The 19,133-nt window shown below is 45.1% G+C and overlaps 1 protein-coding gene across 1 annotated transcript in view; it reads right to left on the bottom strand.

The window, feature by feature from the left end:
- Positions 1-18,832, bottom strand: part of Scrn1 (secernin 1) — a 36,751-nt gene extending 17,919 nt beyond the window's left edge. Inside the window, exons 1-2 of the mRNA XM_035449002.1 lie at positions 18,674-18,832; positions 4,674-4,855 (exon numbers count right to left, since the gene is read on the bottom strand). Of these exons, the coding sequence (XP_035304893.1) occupies positions 4,674-4,855; positions 18,674-18,832 (341 nt within the window). The remainder of the gene's footprint in view (positions 1-4,673; positions 4,856-18,673) is intronic.
- Between the last annotated feature and the right edge of the window lie 301 nt (positions 18,833-19,133).

Raw genomic sequence — 19,133 nt, 5'->3', positions numbered from 1 at the left:
ACTTGGTGGCTGTGCCTTAGCCTAAGAAAGACCAGGACAGAGATGGGTTGGAATGGCCTATGCTAGTCCCATTCAGACATCCGCTTCCTTCCAAGGAACCTTTTTAAGTTGTTCTGGGTCTGAGTTAGATGTTCCTGAATTCAAGTCTTGGTTTTATGAAAGAGAAAAAAAAATGAGTCCCATAGTCTGCTCACGGGTGGGTCATTCTTCCCTGCCCATTGCTGAAGGGAGAGCTCCTCAGACAGTATCTGCACTTTGGTTTAGGAATCTGCTGGCTGAGCTTTGCCACATCTATGACTCTGTACATTAGAAGGGGCTCCTCTCTGTACTCCAAATAAGAAAAACCAGGTAAAAACTGGATTGAGTTTGGTAAGCCGCTGCTATTCTGAGGCAAGTAATGGAAAGAATTGATAGCCCACCCGAGAGGATCCTGTTCTCAAAGGACACTGTTCTTAGAGGGCTCTGTAACAAATTACCCGGCCCTCTTCCTACCAATGCATCCTCAAGATCCCTCTAGTTGGTGGCCTTTTGGACATTAAGAAGATTCTCAGAAAGGGATGGGCATAGGATGATGCTATGGATAGAAAATTTGTGCCCATTTTCAAATGCTGAAGCCACTTGCCCTGTGTGGTGGCGATTGAAGCTGTGGGGACTGGCCATGAGGATAGACTCTTCGTGATGATATCAGGGCCTGTAGCAAAAAGACATAAAAAGCTGTTTGTTCTCTCTCTGCTATGGCCAGCTATACCTCAGATGGGACCTGTTGACTCTGTGATCTTGAACTTCCCAGCCTCCAGAACTAAGATATAAATACCTGTCATTTAAATCTCCCAGTCTTTTATGATTTATTATGATGCTCTGAACAGACTAAGAAATGTGTTAAGTGGATGCTATGTACTGTGTGAGCTTGAACTTTAAAATGTATGGAATTGTTTTGGATTGAGCTCCTGCAACAGGCCTCAGCTGACCAGTCCAAACTGGAGTTTCCTGTGCTAGATGTCCCATAACTGGAGCTTTTGAAGGCAGAGATAGCTACTCTTGCTTCTCTTTAGCAAACAATAGATTCTACTCTGTGTGGGTGAGCATAAGAAAGTCCCTGTAACTGTAATTCTTACAGGAAAGTAACCCAAAGTCACCTAATGTTAGTGGGCTTCTTTTTCTTCCCCATGTAGCTGTGTTTCTACTTTTCCACTCTGTAAAAGCTAGTGTTCCACTCTTGCCTGCTGTGAGCTTGTTCTGTTTTCCAGAATGAAGGCTGCCCTGATTCATACATCATGAACAAACGCCAACTCAGTCTAAAACTAAAGCTGCTGTCATTTCATATTCTGACAGGGAAGAGGGTGTTCGAGACCTTTTGACTCCTTTCCATCTCAGTGTTCTGTCTCACTGGAAGAAGTAAAGCATGAGAGAGAAGTGGTACCCTGGTATTCCTAGCTCAGCCACCTTCTAGCTCTGGGGCATTGGACAAGCCACTTAACTTCCCTAATTTCTAGTTTCCTCGTCTACCATAAGGAATTAGAAGACTTAACTATTTGGGGTGTTGTGATTGCTAAATGAGAATATATATATATATATATATATATATATATATATATATATATATCCAGTTTCCCAAGAGAGTTCAGGAAACTGTAGCTTTAATTACACAGATGCTTTCCCACAGGTATTGACTGGGCCTCCTTTCCCATCACCTATGGGCTCCTATATTCACTTAAAACCTACTATAAAACCAAAAGCTTTTCCATTTTTTCTGCCATGGGGAGCAGTTGAAGGGCTGTGTTTAGAATTATAAGATGCTCTGAAACACCTAGAGTGGCCGGTTTAGTGCCAACATCAAACCCAGTCGGAAGCAGGAAAAGTCAGTCTACAGGGGGATGGCTCAGAGGACTAGAGTTCAGATATCATGTAATGCTGGGTGCTCAGCTGTAATCAGCCCCACCCTGGGGACTCAAAGACAGAAGAATACCCAGAGCAAGCTGCCTGGAGTGGGGGCTAGCCATGCTGGAAGGCTCTGGGTCTTATTGAAAGACCCTCCCTAATAGAATGAGGTGGCAGAGTGACACAGGAAGGTTTTGAACATCAACCGTGGGTCTCCATGTACACACACACACACACACACACACGAAATGAAGGAGAGATTGCTCTGTAGCAAAATAAAAGGATGAAGCTGTTGTGTAAGGGACAGACACCGGATGGACAGAATGCAGTGCTCTGTGCAGCTGGCTGGCACCTGCCTGCTTGGAAAACAGAGGGTTAAATTTGAGGGATTTTTGAGGCAGTTGCTAATCCTTCATCACCTTTTAATTTTTCATGGTTGGAGTTTTTACACCACAGGTGTTGGAAAGGCCACAGTTTAAGACTGCTATCCACTTCTAGCTGATTATTAGGTATTTCCCAGTATACCACTGTCTAATGGAATCCAAACACCTCCTGGTCCTCATCTGGATCGAGGCCAGGAGGCATCATCAGGACAGGCAGACCTCAGATGTAATGGACCTCAGGTGTAAGAGATACCTTGACTTCCAGAAAATAACCCTCCCCATCTTAAAGTTAGGTCCTGCCAGCTGCTAACCCCCTGTCTTATGTTAGCTCCTGCCAATTGCTAACCTCCTATCTTAGGTTAGCTTCAACCAGATGGATCCATAGTCACTAAACAAGCAAAGCATGTGTACTTGTTTATATGCACAGAGGGGGGCGTCTTCGGAAGGACTAGTCAGAGATCCATAAATAAGAAAGAGGGAGGAGGAAGGGAGGGATACAGACAGGGAGGGGGATGGAAGGAAGGAAAGAAGGAGAGAAGGAAAGAAGGAAAGAAAGACAGAAGGAGAGAAGGAAAGAAGGACAGAAAGAGGGAGGGAGAGGTGAACCATGGATGAAAGAAGGGAAGTGGGGGGGGGGATGCCAAAACCAGACAGACACAGCTTGGCTTTTAGCACTAAGAATGAATTATAACAAGTGTTGCTTAATGCTTGCATTCCTACACACCTTTAAGAAACACATACAAATTATACCTTTACCCTGAAGACAGTGCCTATTAAATGGAGGCTGTCACTCAGTTACATCTCTTGGAGCTGCGCTTATCCTTGATGTAGAGATGCAAGGCACAAAGGACCAGAGTATGCAGGTGGGAGCAGCTATAGTCTTTGAATACTCAGCCACAGTCTCACAGACACTTGAAGCAGAGTGTGAAATATAAATAGTCTGCTCTTCCAGGAGCTGCCCAAGAAGCTGGCAGCTGAGCACAGAGGACAAACAAGGACAGCACAAGAAATGATGCTGCTGACAGCACAGCTGAAAGAGCCTGGGTCCCGTGTGGAAGGCAATCTCCAGCTGTGCAGCAGTATGCTCTTTGCCTTATGCTCCACCTGCCTCCTGAGGTAGACTGTGGGCCAACCCCACATGCAGTCCCATGGGGGTGAGGGTGTTGTGAATCTGCCTTTCTACTGGGCTCCTGGGCAGTGTTTCTGGGGAGGCCATGCTTTTTAGAACAGCTGCCCTAGAATTTTGCCACTCACAGTGCTGTGGTTGTGATCTACATCAGTGGTTCTCACCCTGTGGGTCACGACACCATGGGGGGGGTCAAAGGACCTTTTCACAGGGGTTGCCTAAGACCACCAGAAAACACAGATTACGATTCATAACAGTAGCAAGTACAGAAGCAATGGCAATAATTTTATAGCTGGGGTCACCACAACATAAGGAACTGTACTAAAGAGTTGCAGCATTAGGAAGGCTGAGAACCACTGATCTACAGTAGCCACTTTTCTATAGCTCCCCCGTTAACACTGGAGGACTCTGCGCTCAGGAGTCATTCATGGGACTTGCTTGGTATGAAAGACTAGGCTTCCCCGGTTTAAAGCTGGGACCAGATCCCAAACAAGACCCTGAACTTAGAAGTCTACTCTAGCTACAGACTGTGCACCCCCTCCAAGAGGCTTCCATTAGGCTCAGGGTATTTGTCACACTGTTCTTATTGCAACAGCTATGTGCCAGCCAGGGGTCGGGGAGATGTCAATTTAAATGGCTGCTGCTCAGCCATCATCGACTCCTGCATTTTTTATTACCCCAGACCTTGATCACTCTCTCAGCACCTATTACCCACCAATTATAGCTTCTCTGTCTCTATCCTTCAGTCCTACAGATCCACATGGAGCACGTCTACCCTAAACATCCCAAGTGTACCAGACACAGAGTCTCCAAACACCCAGGGTCTATAGAGGTCTGGAATTCACATCCAGAAGTGTCTGTGAAGGGATAGTCCTGATATTTTGTACCACTTGGGTGTCATCACATCCCAGAATTCCCCGCTTCCCCTCTCTGTCACCTTCAGTCATCCTTAGATTTGTGCTGTCCAGTTAAAAATCAACATTCGAAATGTAAGCTGTGAAGCTTCCCATTAAATTTTACACATCCAGTATCATTTCTATTTTATGTACTCATCCATTCAGTCACGTATGTGACATTTGTATCTGATGTCTTTCACTTAGAGTATATCATGTTCTCAGAATCCCATTTGTAACACATAGCACTACTTAATTATTTTATGGATTAATAATATTCCATTATCATCTATTCCATTTTTCCATCATCTTAGAATTTTTATTAAATAGAACTTCTTACAGTACAGTAAGCAAAGGAGAAAATAGTTGTTTCAAAGAATCACCATTCCGTACCTGACCAGATCCATCCCCAGTAAGGCTTCCGTCTCAGCAGCTGGTTCTCTGGCATTGATGGCTTCATTGGCTATACATACTCCATGTTCATTGGCTCCCATTTCTGCCCCCCAGAGCCAGGCAGGTCTGCTTATCACTATGGCGTGGGTCCTGGGAACTTGGTTGATTGAGATGTAAGTGCACTGGAAGGAAGACAAGTAAGAAGGTGCCATCACCTGTTAGTTTCCACCCTGGTTCCTAGGCTGGCCCATCACATTAGTTACAGAGCTGAGAAGCAAAAGACCCCAAATGCACAGTCTCCAGACAGACACCCGGGGCAGACTCAGGGTCCCTGTGGTGAGCACCATTCTGCTTAGTTAAGCCAGTCTGTTCACGGTGTTTCCTCTCACTCCATCACCCTCAGCAGCATGGCGCGCTCTGTCTGCTCGCAGTTCTTCATCCTCACGGGCAAAACTCCAGCTGTTATCAGTAGTCCCCAAACTCACTAGAAGCCCTGGATCTCTAGCTTCAAATGAAATTTTACCCGGAAAGTAGATAAGAAGATGCATTGTCTAAAGCAAACAAACACAGGACTTCTGAGCCCCTTGAGACAATCCCTGGGGTCTGTAGAATATTTGGCAGCCTATCATCTCAGCAGTGTAGAGTAGGGGACCCAAAAACAACGCTACCATTGCACTTTCACATGACAAGGAGTCCTCAGACACACTCACTCCCCTCCCTAACCACTGGGCTCTCGTGCTAAGTTAGTGAAGCCACCAACAGGGAAACTTTGCAGAGGCGTAGTCCTCAACACTAACAGAGGCACAGAACACACTACTCCAAGAACCCGAGCTTAAGCCTGAAGAATCCACACTCATTTAGATCAAAGCTCAGATCCTTCTGCCAGGGGCTGGGGATGAGCTCGAATGACAGTGCTATCCTATCATCCAGGAAGTCTGAGTTTGATCCCATAAATCAGGCATCTGTACTCACAGCACTTGGGAGGTGGAGCTGAAGGATCAGAAGTTCAAAGCCAGCCTTGGTAACATAGTAAGTTCAAAGCCAGCTTGGTCTATTTGAGCTCCTGTTTTAGTAAGTAAATTAATAAGCAAATCAGCAACAAAAAACACATGCCTTCCCTTCACCCAAATTGCTGCACAGAAGGAAAAGTATAGCAAAGCTGGCCCAGCAAAAGCAGGAAGGGGCATGGTGGAGACAGCCATTGGGTGAGCAAGCCACAAAGACCAATGCCTCACTCTGTCCCCCACCTCCACCCAGGGGACTGGGCTGGGGTGCTCAGTTATCCTCGGGGCCTCATTACTGCCTTCTGTAAGCCTGTAACTTGCTCTTTGTACAGTGCCTGGGTGTGGAAGTGAGAAACTAGCTCCATCTACATTTCAAATTGGGAGGCTAAAAGCACTGGATCCCAGGCAGCCTGAGATACGTTCTTTTTCTCAATTCAAGACGGCTGTCCGTGAACTGAATGCAGCCCAGACATTCGCTCGGCTTTGATTCCCTGTAATTGCCAGCTCTGTTCAGAGTGGAAACACAGGCAGTACACATACTTCCTAGCTTCAACCTCTGTACAACTCAGGTCAGTGTTTCCCAGCACTGGAGTCATATTATTTTGCCCAATACACTTTTAGAAACTGAAAGTTAATTAATCCCAGAGGTAGCCAAAAACACTCTTGAGAGATGTGTGTGTGTGTGTGTGTGTGTGTGTGTGTGTGTGTGTGTGTAATTGACAATAAAACACACTGGTGAAATGTTTTCCCTGATTTACTTGCTGGAAATAATTTATTTTAAAAATGACTCCTGCAGAACGAAAAGCTGGCCCAGCAGTGCACACAACTATACTCCTCATGCTTTTATAAATGGAACGGAAGTTTCCATCTTCAAAATGTATTCACTCCTGTGTACAAAGCAAGCAGTTCCTCATCACCATGGCTTCATGTGGAATGTCCCCTGACACCCATGTACTAAAGGCTTTGTCCCCAGGGTAGTACTACTATTAGATAGTGGGTCTGTCACCAGACATTCAGGAGCAGTTGCCCCGGATCCATCAGCCCCAGCAGGCTAGACTCGGCTAGACAATGCAATATGCCAATTAAAAAGAGCAGCCATGCTAAAAGCAGAGGAAGGAGAGCTAGTGAGCGTCAGGAAGAGTCCAGGGATTCTTCAACTTCATCTTTGGGGTACTGATGATGAGCTCTAGGTTTTAACAGGAGAGAATCGGGGTACAGGAGCACAGGGTATGCACAAAGTTGAGGTACAGTCTGTTGATCACTGTCTCAGCTGATTCTGCAAAGTGGTCTAAGAAAGACGAATTGCTTATGAGGATAAGCTGGATCTCAGGAAACAAATCACTTTTGTTCAAGGCTTCAGCCTTGTCTTCATCAGGGAGGTAGTTGGTTTGCCCTGTTCCTGCAATTCAAAGTGGCCTCAGGTTTAGGACAACAAATGGTCTCTGTGCCTTCATCCTTGCAGGGGGTGAGATAGGCTAATTACACAAGGCAAAACAGAAAGACAGGGAAAATTAAATGGACATGAGAAAGGAAGAAAGATCCCCACTCTGAGATCTAGTTTGCCTATTGAGAGCCCAGAAGCTTCAACAGGACTTGTGAAGCCAAAATTACCTACAGTGAGATTATGTGTTTACTTAAAGGCATCGCAAATGAGAATATTTAAAACAACAAATGAGGGTGGCTCAGTGGTTAAGAGAACTGGCTACTCTTTCAGAAGACCTTGGTTCAATTCCCCCCTCCCCCCCACCACACACATGGCAGCTCACAACCAACCCACAACTGTCACTCCAGTTCCAGAAGATCTGATGCCTTCTTCTGCTCTCCATGGCCACCAGGCATGCCCATAGTACGCAGACATATATGCAGGCAAAACTCCTATTCGCGAAAAATAAAAATCAAATAATTAAAAACCAATGAATGGTGCTTACTGAAGCCCAGAAGATCTGTGCCCTTGAGTCCCACTATATCTCACTCTTTGCTTATCCATCCTTAAATCCTAGCACCACACCCTTGGAAATGCCTCACAATTACATTTACAAAGAGAAATTATTGATACAAAAATAACTACACCATCTCACATTTTCCCCTTCATTTAAAATCTTTAATTTTGAGCATTGCTTAATCCTTATGTCTTGAAAATTACATCCTTTGTGGGCTGTAACTTAGAAAACCTCAGGACCAAACATACAGGCCCATAAATCCCTACATCTTTGTTCTGAGATTACACACTGCTAGTTTCCTGTAAGAATCCCTGCCTAAATGCCCATTAACTAAACTCACTAGCTTCGTTTCACTCTGGCTCATCCAGAAATCCCTTTCTATGGCCAGCTTTACCTGAGCCTAAGTCACTTAGGAGAAAGGGAACTTCTCCGGCTGCTGATGGCTGTGTTACAATGGTTTTCTTGACATACACACACCCAATGATAGACACACCTTAAGAAATTGGCATTTCTACTGCAGGGGTAAGCAGGAGTCTGACACAAAGGAAAAAGACAGAAAAATAAAAGTAAATGTTCCCTGCTGCGTTCAGTTACCTATGGACCCAAATGAGGAGCTGATGCTTCGTAGCAACGGCTTCAAAGTGCCTGTCATGGGTCCTTTGGAGGTACAGCCTAGTGAGAGCCTTGGGCTCCCAAAGGTGTTCTCAAAGGGACTATAGAACTCTGGCCTCTGCCTACCTTGAGCCCTTGGGTCTTTATTTAAGCAGTTTTCACTCACAGGTTCCTGCCTTGATGCCTTGCCTACCCACAGACCCAAGGCAATATGGTCAAACAGTCACAGCTGGAAGCCCCAACTGTGAGCCAAAATAAACCCTTCCCCAGCATAGCTTAGCTAGCTGGAGTATCCTGATGCTGACTAACAAAGGCACTGGCCAAGACTTTTCAAAACTCCTTCCCCAAAGAGCATGAGAAACAAATTTTATCTTGGAAAGAATGAGCCAGGCGGTGGTGGCGCAGACCTTTAATCCCAGCACTCGGGAGGCAGAGGCAGGCAGATCTCTGTGAGTTCAAGACCAGCCTGGTCTACAAAGAGCTAGTTCCAGGACAGCCTCCAAAGCCACAGAGAAACCCTGTCTTGGAAAACCAAACTAAAAGAATGAGTGAGTAGGGAAGGAATTGTGGCCCTCTCCGATATCGAGATTCATCATTACATTTTTTTTTGAGACAGGAAAATGTTAAAATTGGAAATGGTTTTATTATTGGAAATGGTGCCCTCTAGTTCATTTTTACACACTCATTGCCACTTTACCAATTATGTACAGAGCATCCACTACACTCAGACAGAGCCAGCAGCAGTTGGGGCATCAGCCAGAGACCCAAATACTTTTTTTCAGTGACCTTTATTCTGGGGAAGACGGGGTTCGTGATGTTTGTCACAGAAAAGAATTTCAGGACAAGTCAGGTTGAAGCAGGACTGGAGTTTACTAAGAGACTTCAGCAGAGTCATAAGCATGGGGCTTAGAGAGGCACTCAAGGAAAACATAAGACATACTCAAGGGTGAAGTTTAGATTCTCAAGAGACTCATACGTTAGTTTCTTACAAGCAGCTGGATATAGCATCTTGGTTGCTGCCAAGCTGCATCTCAAAAGGTTGCTAAGAAGCATTTTTTTCCTGTTTCCTCTTTTCCTTTAATAAGGTGGCTCTGGGAGTGTCTTGGATAGGATTTCAGTCTGGGAAGTTAAATCCTGCATCACAAGAACAGCACTGGAGGTCTAGACACAGCTGTACTAAGGATCCTTTAAAGCTGCTGGAGGAAGGAGAAAGGCTTTGCTCAAAAGCCCGATATGCTTGGGTTTTACCTTGGTTATTTTTCACTGCTGCGACAAAATATTCTGACAACAAAAGCAACTTTGGAGGCAAAGGGTTTATTTGGGTGCACAGTTATAAGCTACAACCTGTTATGACAGTTGTGACAGGAAAGTCCTGGAGGCAGGAGCTGGAGGCAACTGCTCTCACTATATCCACGATCGAAATCAGAGAACCAGGAATGCTGATGCCAGCTCCCTCTCTCCTTTTCCTGCAGTTCAGGACCAGAGCCCAGGAAACACTGTCTATTTACCTAATCAAGTTGCTCCTTCCCAGGCATGGCCAGAGGCTTACCCAACCTAGATACTCCTTCACAGGCATGATCAGAGGCTAACCCAACCTAGATACTCCCTCACAGGCATGATCAGAGGCTAACCCAATGTATAATCTCACACAGGCATGAGCAGAGGCTAACCCAACCTAGATACTCCCTCACAGGCATGATCAGAGGCTAACCCAATGTATAATCTCATACAGGCATGGGCAGAGGCTAACCCAACCTAGATACTCCCTCACAGGCATAGGCAGAGGCTAACCCAATGTATAATCCCACACAGGCATGGGCAGAGGCTCATCTCCTAGGCGATTCTAGAACCTATTAAATTGATAATTGATATTGAGATTAACTCTCACAGGTCCTCAAACATGATCCATTATTATTTTAATATATAAAATATTTGAAACATACCTGTATAAGGAATATTGTCACCATGTTGGCCACCTCAGCAAATGTTGTAAATTATGCTGGAATTTCTGACTTTTACCTGGCAAGAGGCTTCAATCAGACTCCCTTCCCATGTCCCCTTAGTTTTTCATATCTGTCATGCCTAAAGAGCACTTACCCCATGTACTTTTGGCAGACATCATGGAGGCCAGCCCCTGCTTTATGCCTGGGAAGCAGAAGGAGCATGAACAAAATGGTGACCACCATCAGGATGACTTCAGGGCATGTCACAGGGGCCAGTGCATTTCGTACACATGGTATCCTGTGACCTCCTTCTGGTCAACCTCACCATCCTTCCTATTCTATTCCATATAATTGATGTTTTGAGTGTTTTGGTTATATGTGTTATTTATATATCTACTGTCTCCTTCAGCTAGAAGGTCAGTTCCACGAATAAGGTTTTCTTTTGTTGCTTAGTTTATAAACATATCCCAAGGTTGAACTCAGTAAGCACCAATAGGCTTTTTAAAGGATTTGTCTTTATTTAACGCATAGAACTATTTTGTCTGCATGTATATTCGGTGCTTATTACAGTCAGCAGAAGGTGTAAGATCCCCTGGAACTGTAGTTACAGATAGTTGTAAGCCACCATGTGGGTGCTGGGAACTGAACCCAAGTTCTCTACTAAAGCAGCAGGTGCTTAACCTCTGAGCCATCTCTCCAGACCTGTCAATGAACTTTGATGGATAGATGAAGGATGGATAGATGGATGGATGGATGGATGGATGGATGGATGGATGGATGGATGAGCAGTGGAGAGATGTATGGATGAATTACCAAGGTCTCTGAGAGTATGAGAGAATACTTCTAGTTGGCCAGACTGTCAAGTAAGGGGTGTTTGAAAGAATCTTAAAATGGTCTAAACGACAGATTCCATGCAGAACTAAGGGCCTGAGAAGAGAAAACTGTAGGTTCATTGTGTGTTCACAGTTAAGAAAGTCCTCTCAGAGCTACTGCACCTCACTGCAGCACAGAACCACAATGGCTCAGTAAGGGCTGAATGATAGAGCTGTCGATCACTGAATCATAAAAACCAGATGGTGCTGTGGGAGTTAAAATCCATGCAGCCAACCTGACACTTGTCAGGCTCGATTTAGATAACGAGGAAGGAAGGGGATCCCCAAGTAGCCAGATGGGCAGAGTCAGCCCCTCCAGAGCCTGAGAGTCAGTGCTCCAAATCCACCCCATAGGGAAGACTGTAGTATGCACCCCCAGTGGCCTCTTTGTCACAGGCCTCAGGAACCCTGGCCTAACAAGGGTCCTGTGTGACAGCTCTTCAAGCCCTCTCTGCTCCATTGTCAGTTAAACCCAGCTAATTACAGCCACGTGGCTCTGAGGGTGGGGCCGGGCTGGGCAGGAATGAGCACAGCACACTCACACAGATTGGTTGTTCACAAAACAAGAGCCATTTACACCAGATTGATTAGCTAGACTTTGTAGACCCAGTCATCTAGAACATGGGCTCTAAAGGAAGTCATTTTTATAAATAATGGACCTTGGCAATTGCTCTATAATCAACAAGGAAAAGAAGAAGCAGCAGGATTTGAGGTACAGAGGCTTCCCCCAGAAACACAGGTCCAAAAAGCACCTGAAATCTCATAGTAAAATTCCTAGTTAAATTTACAGTAAAACAGCAACAACAAAAACCTCGGAGAACAGGGAGATGTCTCACAATGTTAAGTGCCTGTCACCTAAGCATGAGGACTGGAGTTCATTTTCAACACCCAAGAAAATCTCTCTGCAGCGGAGCACACCAGCAACACCTACAGCTGTGATACAGAGACAGAGAGATGCCTGCTAATCTTGCCAAACCGGGGAGCTCCATGTTCAGTGAGAAAGTTTCTCAAAAACTTAAGTGGATACAATTGGGAAAAAAACAATTGACACGTACCCCAGGTCTCCACATGTCCACGTGAGTATGTTCTCTCTCTCTCTCTCTCTCTCTCTCTCTCTCTCTCTCTCTCTCTCTCTCTCTCTCTCTCTCTCACACACACACACACACACACACACACACATACACACACATACACACACACACACACACACACACACACACACACACACACACACAATGTGCACATACACAAACAAATGCGCACAAAAATAAAAGTCCTCATCACTAAAAAGGGTCTTGACAGACGTGGTTGGAAGCTAAGGAAAAGGATGAACGGTTTGTCCCACAGCTCCACAGTCCCTCCTTCCCACCCTGCCTTCCATAAACAGTCTGTCAGTGAGTGTGACTTGGGGTTCCAAAGCCACAATAGAAGGCTGCCTGAGCAGGAGGGAACTTTCCATTCAGCCCTTCCTATCCTGAGTTCTCATTCTTCCAGGTGGCTTCAGCCTGGAGGAAGGGGCAGAGAAGATGGGCCTTCAAGGGCCACATACAATGACAGACAGAACCACTGTGCAGACCAAGCCCTTCCCCGTCTCGTGGGCCTGGGTCAGAACTGAAAAGCAAGCTCAGCTTCCCGGGTGCCCACGCCACCCACATTCCAGAGCACACTATTTCTGGGCTTCACCCAGTGAGAGGCGAACAGAGACTCACACAATAGGCATTTCAGTTTGTGAAATGCAGCATTGTATCGTCCCTACTGTACTCAGATGGGGACCACGGCCCTGACACCACCAGTGAGGACCTTGGAGGGACAGCTGATGAGTCAGCCAGACTTCAAGGGCAGAAGGGAAAAGGCTGGGAGGCTTGGGTGCTTTGGGAAGAACTGTAAGAAACTTGCATCTCTAAAGCAGTTAAAGCAGCAACATCCTGACCCTCCCCCACCCACCCCTAGGTTTAGGACAGGGCTTGGTTTAGCCAGGGTCACACCTACTATTTGATGTACCAGTGAATTCTAGAGAGGGTGCTGAGGGCAGAGAGCACCACCGTCAAATGTATCTCAGAACTGCCTGGCATTTCCCTGAGACTGCCAGACATCAGGGGATGGTCAGGATGGAGGCCTGCCTTGAGGAGTGGGTTTGGGAAGGGCTGCATGCCAGAGGGAAGCCCTCTGCTAAGCCACACTCCCAAAGCTGTGAGCATTGCACTTCTCACTCAGGACAGACCTTGGCCTTAGAGATGCAGAGAAGGGAGCAGAAAGATGTGAGGGATAGTGTCTAGTCAGCCAAGTGGCCACGAAACTCTGCTCAATTGTCCCGATGCCACAGTGATTTGTGTTTACCTGTTGTGAGAAATGACCTATAGAGTTAGAATTCAGACTTCTCTACAGACACCCACACACACACATATACACACACACACATGGGCAGACACACATACACATGTGCAAACAATAACACACACACACACACACTCACACACACTCACACACACACACACACATATACACATGCACACATGTGCAGACACACATACACATGTGCAAATACACACACACACACACACACACACACACACACACACACACACACACCTGTGAAGAATTCCTGAAAAGAAGCTGTCTCTGACTCTGGATGAAAATTCTTAAAGAGCTGCCATGTCTGCAGAGACTGACTATTAGAACTGCAGCACTGTGGAGAGTTGGAATGTTACTGATCCAGAGGCTAGTTCCTTATCTTGGGCTAGTTCTAACCTTCTAGAACAGCCATTCCGTGCCCACCTGGTTCAGAACTAACATCTTGTGAATAGTACATAGAAACCTTTTACAATCCATTAGCTTCACCGACCACTAACTTCCACCAATCCAGACGTTAAGAATGTTACCAGATAGCATCCTGAGACTATAGAAAAACTCCCCACCTTATCTTAACTGTCTCTTCTGCGCACACCAATGTATTTTAAACTTCCCTTCACTTAGAACTTTTTTGTTCTATAAAACTTCATGGAGCCTCTTCCATGTTGGGAAATAGAACTTGGGATAACCTAAATCTGTGTTCCCAGGTCATTCAGGATGGCTCCAGAATAAACTATGTCCTACTTCCTTTAACACGGGAGGTGTGGTTTTTTGCATCAATCAACACACCTCACACACTCTCCATCTGGACAACTTTTCTAACAATGCCACTGAGTCACCATTCCTTTTGTATTTCTATTCTTCTTATAACTATTTCCCCTGGGGAGGAAAAGAACAATTTACCAGAAACTCCTCCCAAATCATGGGCATTAAGTGGCCTCGCTGAGGCCACTGTGTCACGCGCAGTACTCCATGTCAAAAATGAGCACAAATTAAACTGGACCTTCAAAAAAACAAGGGAAACAATAAACAGCAAAACAATGGTCTGAGATTTATTATCAAGCAGCACTGGAGTCTTTTAGGATATATTGTGACTTTGTTACCAATAATTAGTCTCTCCAGACAGTGGTGGTACAAGCCTTTAATTGGGAGGCAGAGGCAGGTGGAACTCCGTGAGGTCAAGGCCAGCCTGATCTACAGAATGAGTCTCGGGACAGCCAACGCTACACAGAGAAACCCTGTCTCAAAAAAACAAAAACAAAAACAAAAACAACAACAAAATGATTATTCTCAGGGGCACTGAGTATAAATGTGAACTTTACTAAAAACTTACTATTTTTCTGAAGCAGTATTCTAATGTTGGTATAATATTCTCCTAAATAGAAGATGCAGCCATATATGAACAAACAAAAAATGTGTCCAAAGACATAAGTGCACACAGACAGACAGACAGACAGACAGACAAACAGCACACCATCCAGGAAGTTGTTCATCTGCCTCCTCCCCGCATCCAGGAAGAGCTGCACAGACTCGTCCTAAGACAGAGACAAATCATGGGGTGCTCGGCAATACAACATTCGTACACAGCACAGATAAATACAGGTGTTTGCTTCAGAGGCACATACACTAAAATTAGAATCACATGGAGAATAGCACGGTCCTTGCACATGATGATAACAAAAAGAAAAAAGGTCTTACCCACCCCATTCTTCAACCTGAAGAGACGTTGTTGTAAAATGAGAACCACATGGAAAAACTAAAGAATATCAAACTCAGATGTTTCAATCCTTCAGCTGCGCAAAAAGAACAAAAGCAGTTGGTATAATTTTAGAACTGAGAATCTTGTGCTTGGGAACCTCACTTCTTATTCTTAGCATCTCGGGCAACATGACAGGTAGATGGATAGGAAGATGACAGGAGGGTGGCTGGAGAGGGTGGAAGGAAGGATGGACTAGCTGTGAGGAGACCACGTTTACATGTATATGTTCTATAAGTAAACCTCGGGGTCTGTGTGTTTGAAATAGCATGAGATGGGTGTTGTTTTAGATTTATTCCCTTTATTTTATGTGCATGAATGTTTTGCCTTCAAGTAAGCCTGGTGCCTGAGGAAGTCAGAAGAAGGCACCAGATGCCCTGGAACAGGAGTTATGGATAGTCGGAAACCACCACAAGTGCTGGGAACTGAACCCCAGTCCTCTGCAAGAACAACAGTGTCCTTAACCATTGAGCCATCTCTCCAGCCCTGATTTCTTTTTTTAATGAGAAACTCTCAGAAGTCTTTTTGTTTTGTTTTAAGTCTGTATGCTGAAGAGTGTTTCTTTGGAAGTCTTGTGACAGTGATTGTGGTTCATATGGGGCAAATATACAAAAGAAATTGCCATTCTGTATTTGTGACAAGGATAAACTGGAGACTGAGATAACTATACAGTTAAAGGGGTAAGAGGAAGGCTGAGAAGCAGGCTGAGACACAAATGCCAATGACAATTCTGGCACTAAGAACTTGTGTTAGTGACCATGACAAAATGCCTGAGGAAATGAACGCAGAGGAGGAAACATTTGCTTTGGCTCTGGGTTTCTGAGGCTTCCGTAAGTGCTCACTCTACTTGTCTCCTAGCCTGTGGGTAGCACAGCATCAGGGCAGGGAGAATGTGATCGAGCACACATGCTCACCTCATGGTGACCAGGAAACAGAGAAAGAGGGGACTGGGCTCCCAGAGGCCTACTTCCTCCAACCAGGCCCCAAAAGTATCCACGGCTTCTCAACATCAGCACCAGCTGTGGACAAAGCCTTCAACACATGAGCCTTGGAGGTCATTTAAGATTCAGATTGTGGGCCAGAAAGATGGCTCAATGTGGGCAAGGACTTGCAGCCAAGCCTAAAGACCTGAGTCTGATCCCCTGGGGCCCACGTGGTTAACGGAGAGGGCAGATTTCCACAAGTTGTCCTCTTCACATACTACATGAGCCATGACAAGTGCACTCCCTGTCCAACCCCCACCAAAAGTTAATTAACTATTGAATTAAAAACTTTAAAACATGCCAATTGTAATGAACTTGGAGCCACAAAGTCTCCATGCTAGCCAGAGAGAGCTGTGGGAGGGAGAGAGAAAAGGAGTGGAGGTATTGATCTATCCCTTCCTTGCTTCAAGCTTTAAAGGGCTTTTTTGTGTCAGCTGTTGTATCTTATGCTAACATCCTGGGTTACAGAGAGAGCAGGCATCATGATCTCTTCCCAGCAAATAAGGGAACTGGGTTTCAAAAGACACAGTAAAGCACAAAGCAAGACAAGAACCCAGGACCCATCACCAGGTCAGAACTCACTGTGCTGGCTTCAGGTTACTGTGTCACTTGACTTACAATGGGAGATCACGCACAGCATGGTCCATGCCCATAGAGGAGTCACAGACTAGTAGGAAGACATTAGGCAGTCTCCCCTTAAATGTTTTTGCTGTTGTTGTTTTAAAGATCTTCAACAGAATTTAGCAATGCCTCTGAGGTATTTTTAAAAATTTTAATAGGAACTTATGCAGAGATTTTATTATAATAAAGCTACACAAGTCTCAGTTCTGACACCAGCATCCCCACTTAATGCTGGAACACAACTATCTCCATCCCCTATAAGACAGAAGCCAACACAAACAGACACGAAAATAATCAGATATAAGAAGAATCATTTACTTGGAGACCATAATAGAACACTTGGAAACTCCAAAAGAATCCATGGCAAAAACTGACACAACTGAAAAAGAATTTGGTAAAATAGCAGAATTTAAGGTTAACATATGATAACCATCATGAAAGTCCAATAACACACTCTAGGAATACATTGCCATGCATGGCTGGCGGGCATGCAAAATAGTAAACCACCTATGGGAAGAAGTATGATTATATTTACCAAAATGACATGTTTATTTGGCTTGTGATCCAGAATCTCATTCCTAGTCAAGTATCCCAAATAAATATTAATAAAAATGAAATTTTAAAGCATTCAAAATAGGAAGAAATGAGCAATCTTTAGCATGATAGACATACATCTTCAAGTGTGGTGGTGTCCATGAGAACGCTCCCACAGGCTCAGATGTTTGAACACTAGGCCCCTAGTCAGTGGACGGTTTGGGTAGATTTAGAAGGTATGGCCTTACTAGAGAAAATATGTTACTGAGGGTGTGTTTGTCACTTTGGGGTTTTAAAAGTCACATGCAATTCCCAGTGTGCTCTTTGTTTCCTGCTTTCAGTTCAAGAAAGACACGAGCTCTCAGCTTGCTGCTCCAGCTGCCACGCTGCCTGCTGCCAGGCTTTCCCACTGTAATGGTGATGAATTCTTACCCCTCTGGAATCATAAACCCTTCCTTCTGTAAGCTGGTTTGATCATGGTGTTTTATCACAGCCAACAGAAAAATAATGAATACACCACGATACATATTTTGTTGGGGGAAAAATGCAAAGTAGAGAAAAGTAGACCAGTTGTAGTGATGTATACATATAACCGCAGTACTCAAGGGCCAAGATGAGACAACTGTGAGTTCAAGGCCAGTGTAGCTATGCAGCAAGGCTCTGCTTAGAAAGGGGGAGTAAAGAAAAGGAGAGAGGGGTAGGCTGTGCACAGCAAGCTAGTGTTCATCTAATAGGAAGGGAATGAGATTGAGCATGCACTGTGTGTGACATGTCATGTAGACACATGACAACTTCAAGAGTTTATTTTGGCTAACAGTTCCAGAAGAATAGACGTCCATAATGGGAGGGGTGCATGGCAGCAGATGGCTAGAGCAGGATGCTAGAGACCACACCTCAGTCTCACACAGGAAGCAGGGGAGTGAACTAGAAGTGAAGCCCTAAACACTAAAAACCCACCCCCATTGACATTCTTCCTCCAGCAAGGCTGCTCCTTGTAAAGGTTCCATAAATCCCAAAATGGCACCACCAACTGGTGACCAACTGTTCATATATGAGGGGACATTTCTCCTTAGACCACTGCAGAAGGTTAAACAAACCAAAACAAAAGAACAAAAATGCTTCCAAAATGGGGTTGCCTGTGGAGAGAAAGGAAACCGAGAAAGGAGGCAAGCTAGACCTCAATGAATCTATCTTATTTTATAGATTCATCTTTGGAATTGTGTATTTTCCTTAACCATAAAACAAGAGCCGCAGTGAAGACAGGATTTGCTGACATGACTGTCTGAATGAACAGTCAGCAGGCTTCCAGGGACGAAGCTGGGTGGTCAGAGTCAAAGCCAGAAGAAGACGTTTGGAGGAGCAGAAGGGCTACACCTTAGCACTTACCTCAACTTTGCTCTCAGCTTCGTGATCAACAGCTGGGAAATACACAACCTCCTGCACTTCATCTCTAGGCCGGGCTGAGTTTTTCCCAAACACCACCAAACCATCTTTGGCTCGAGGTGGCAAAGCCACAAAACAGTAACTTGGTGGAGCGCCAGACATCCTGCAATGAGAAGAGCAGTGAGGAATATGGCCGCAGGCGGGACAGGGGACACTCCAACTGACTGTGTTTGACTCACACATCAGCAGCTAATACAGGCTAACTCAGAACAGGATCACAGCTAGCACTAAGCTGGGGAATCTGAAGTAGAAATGCACATGCTTCGTCATTCATGGGGCAACAGGCCATAGCTGCAGCCAAAAAAGAGCAGTGATGTAGGAGAAAGGAAAAGAGGTTATTGTTCCCGGCATCACACATGTGCGCCTGCACAAGTGCGTGCATACACATGCACACAGCAATCTG

This window comes from Cricetulus griseus, chromosome 8 (assembly GCF_003668045.3).
Source record: "Cricetulus griseus strain 17A/GY chromosome 8, alternate assembly CriGri-PICRH-1.0, whole genome shotgun sequence".
Lineage (NCBI taxonomy): Eukaryota > Metazoa > Chordata > Mammalia > Rodentia > Cricetidae > Cricetulus > Cricetulus griseus.
The sequence above is the reverse complement of the archived record's forward strand: the minus strand, read 5'-3'. Positions and strand labels throughout refer to the sequence as shown.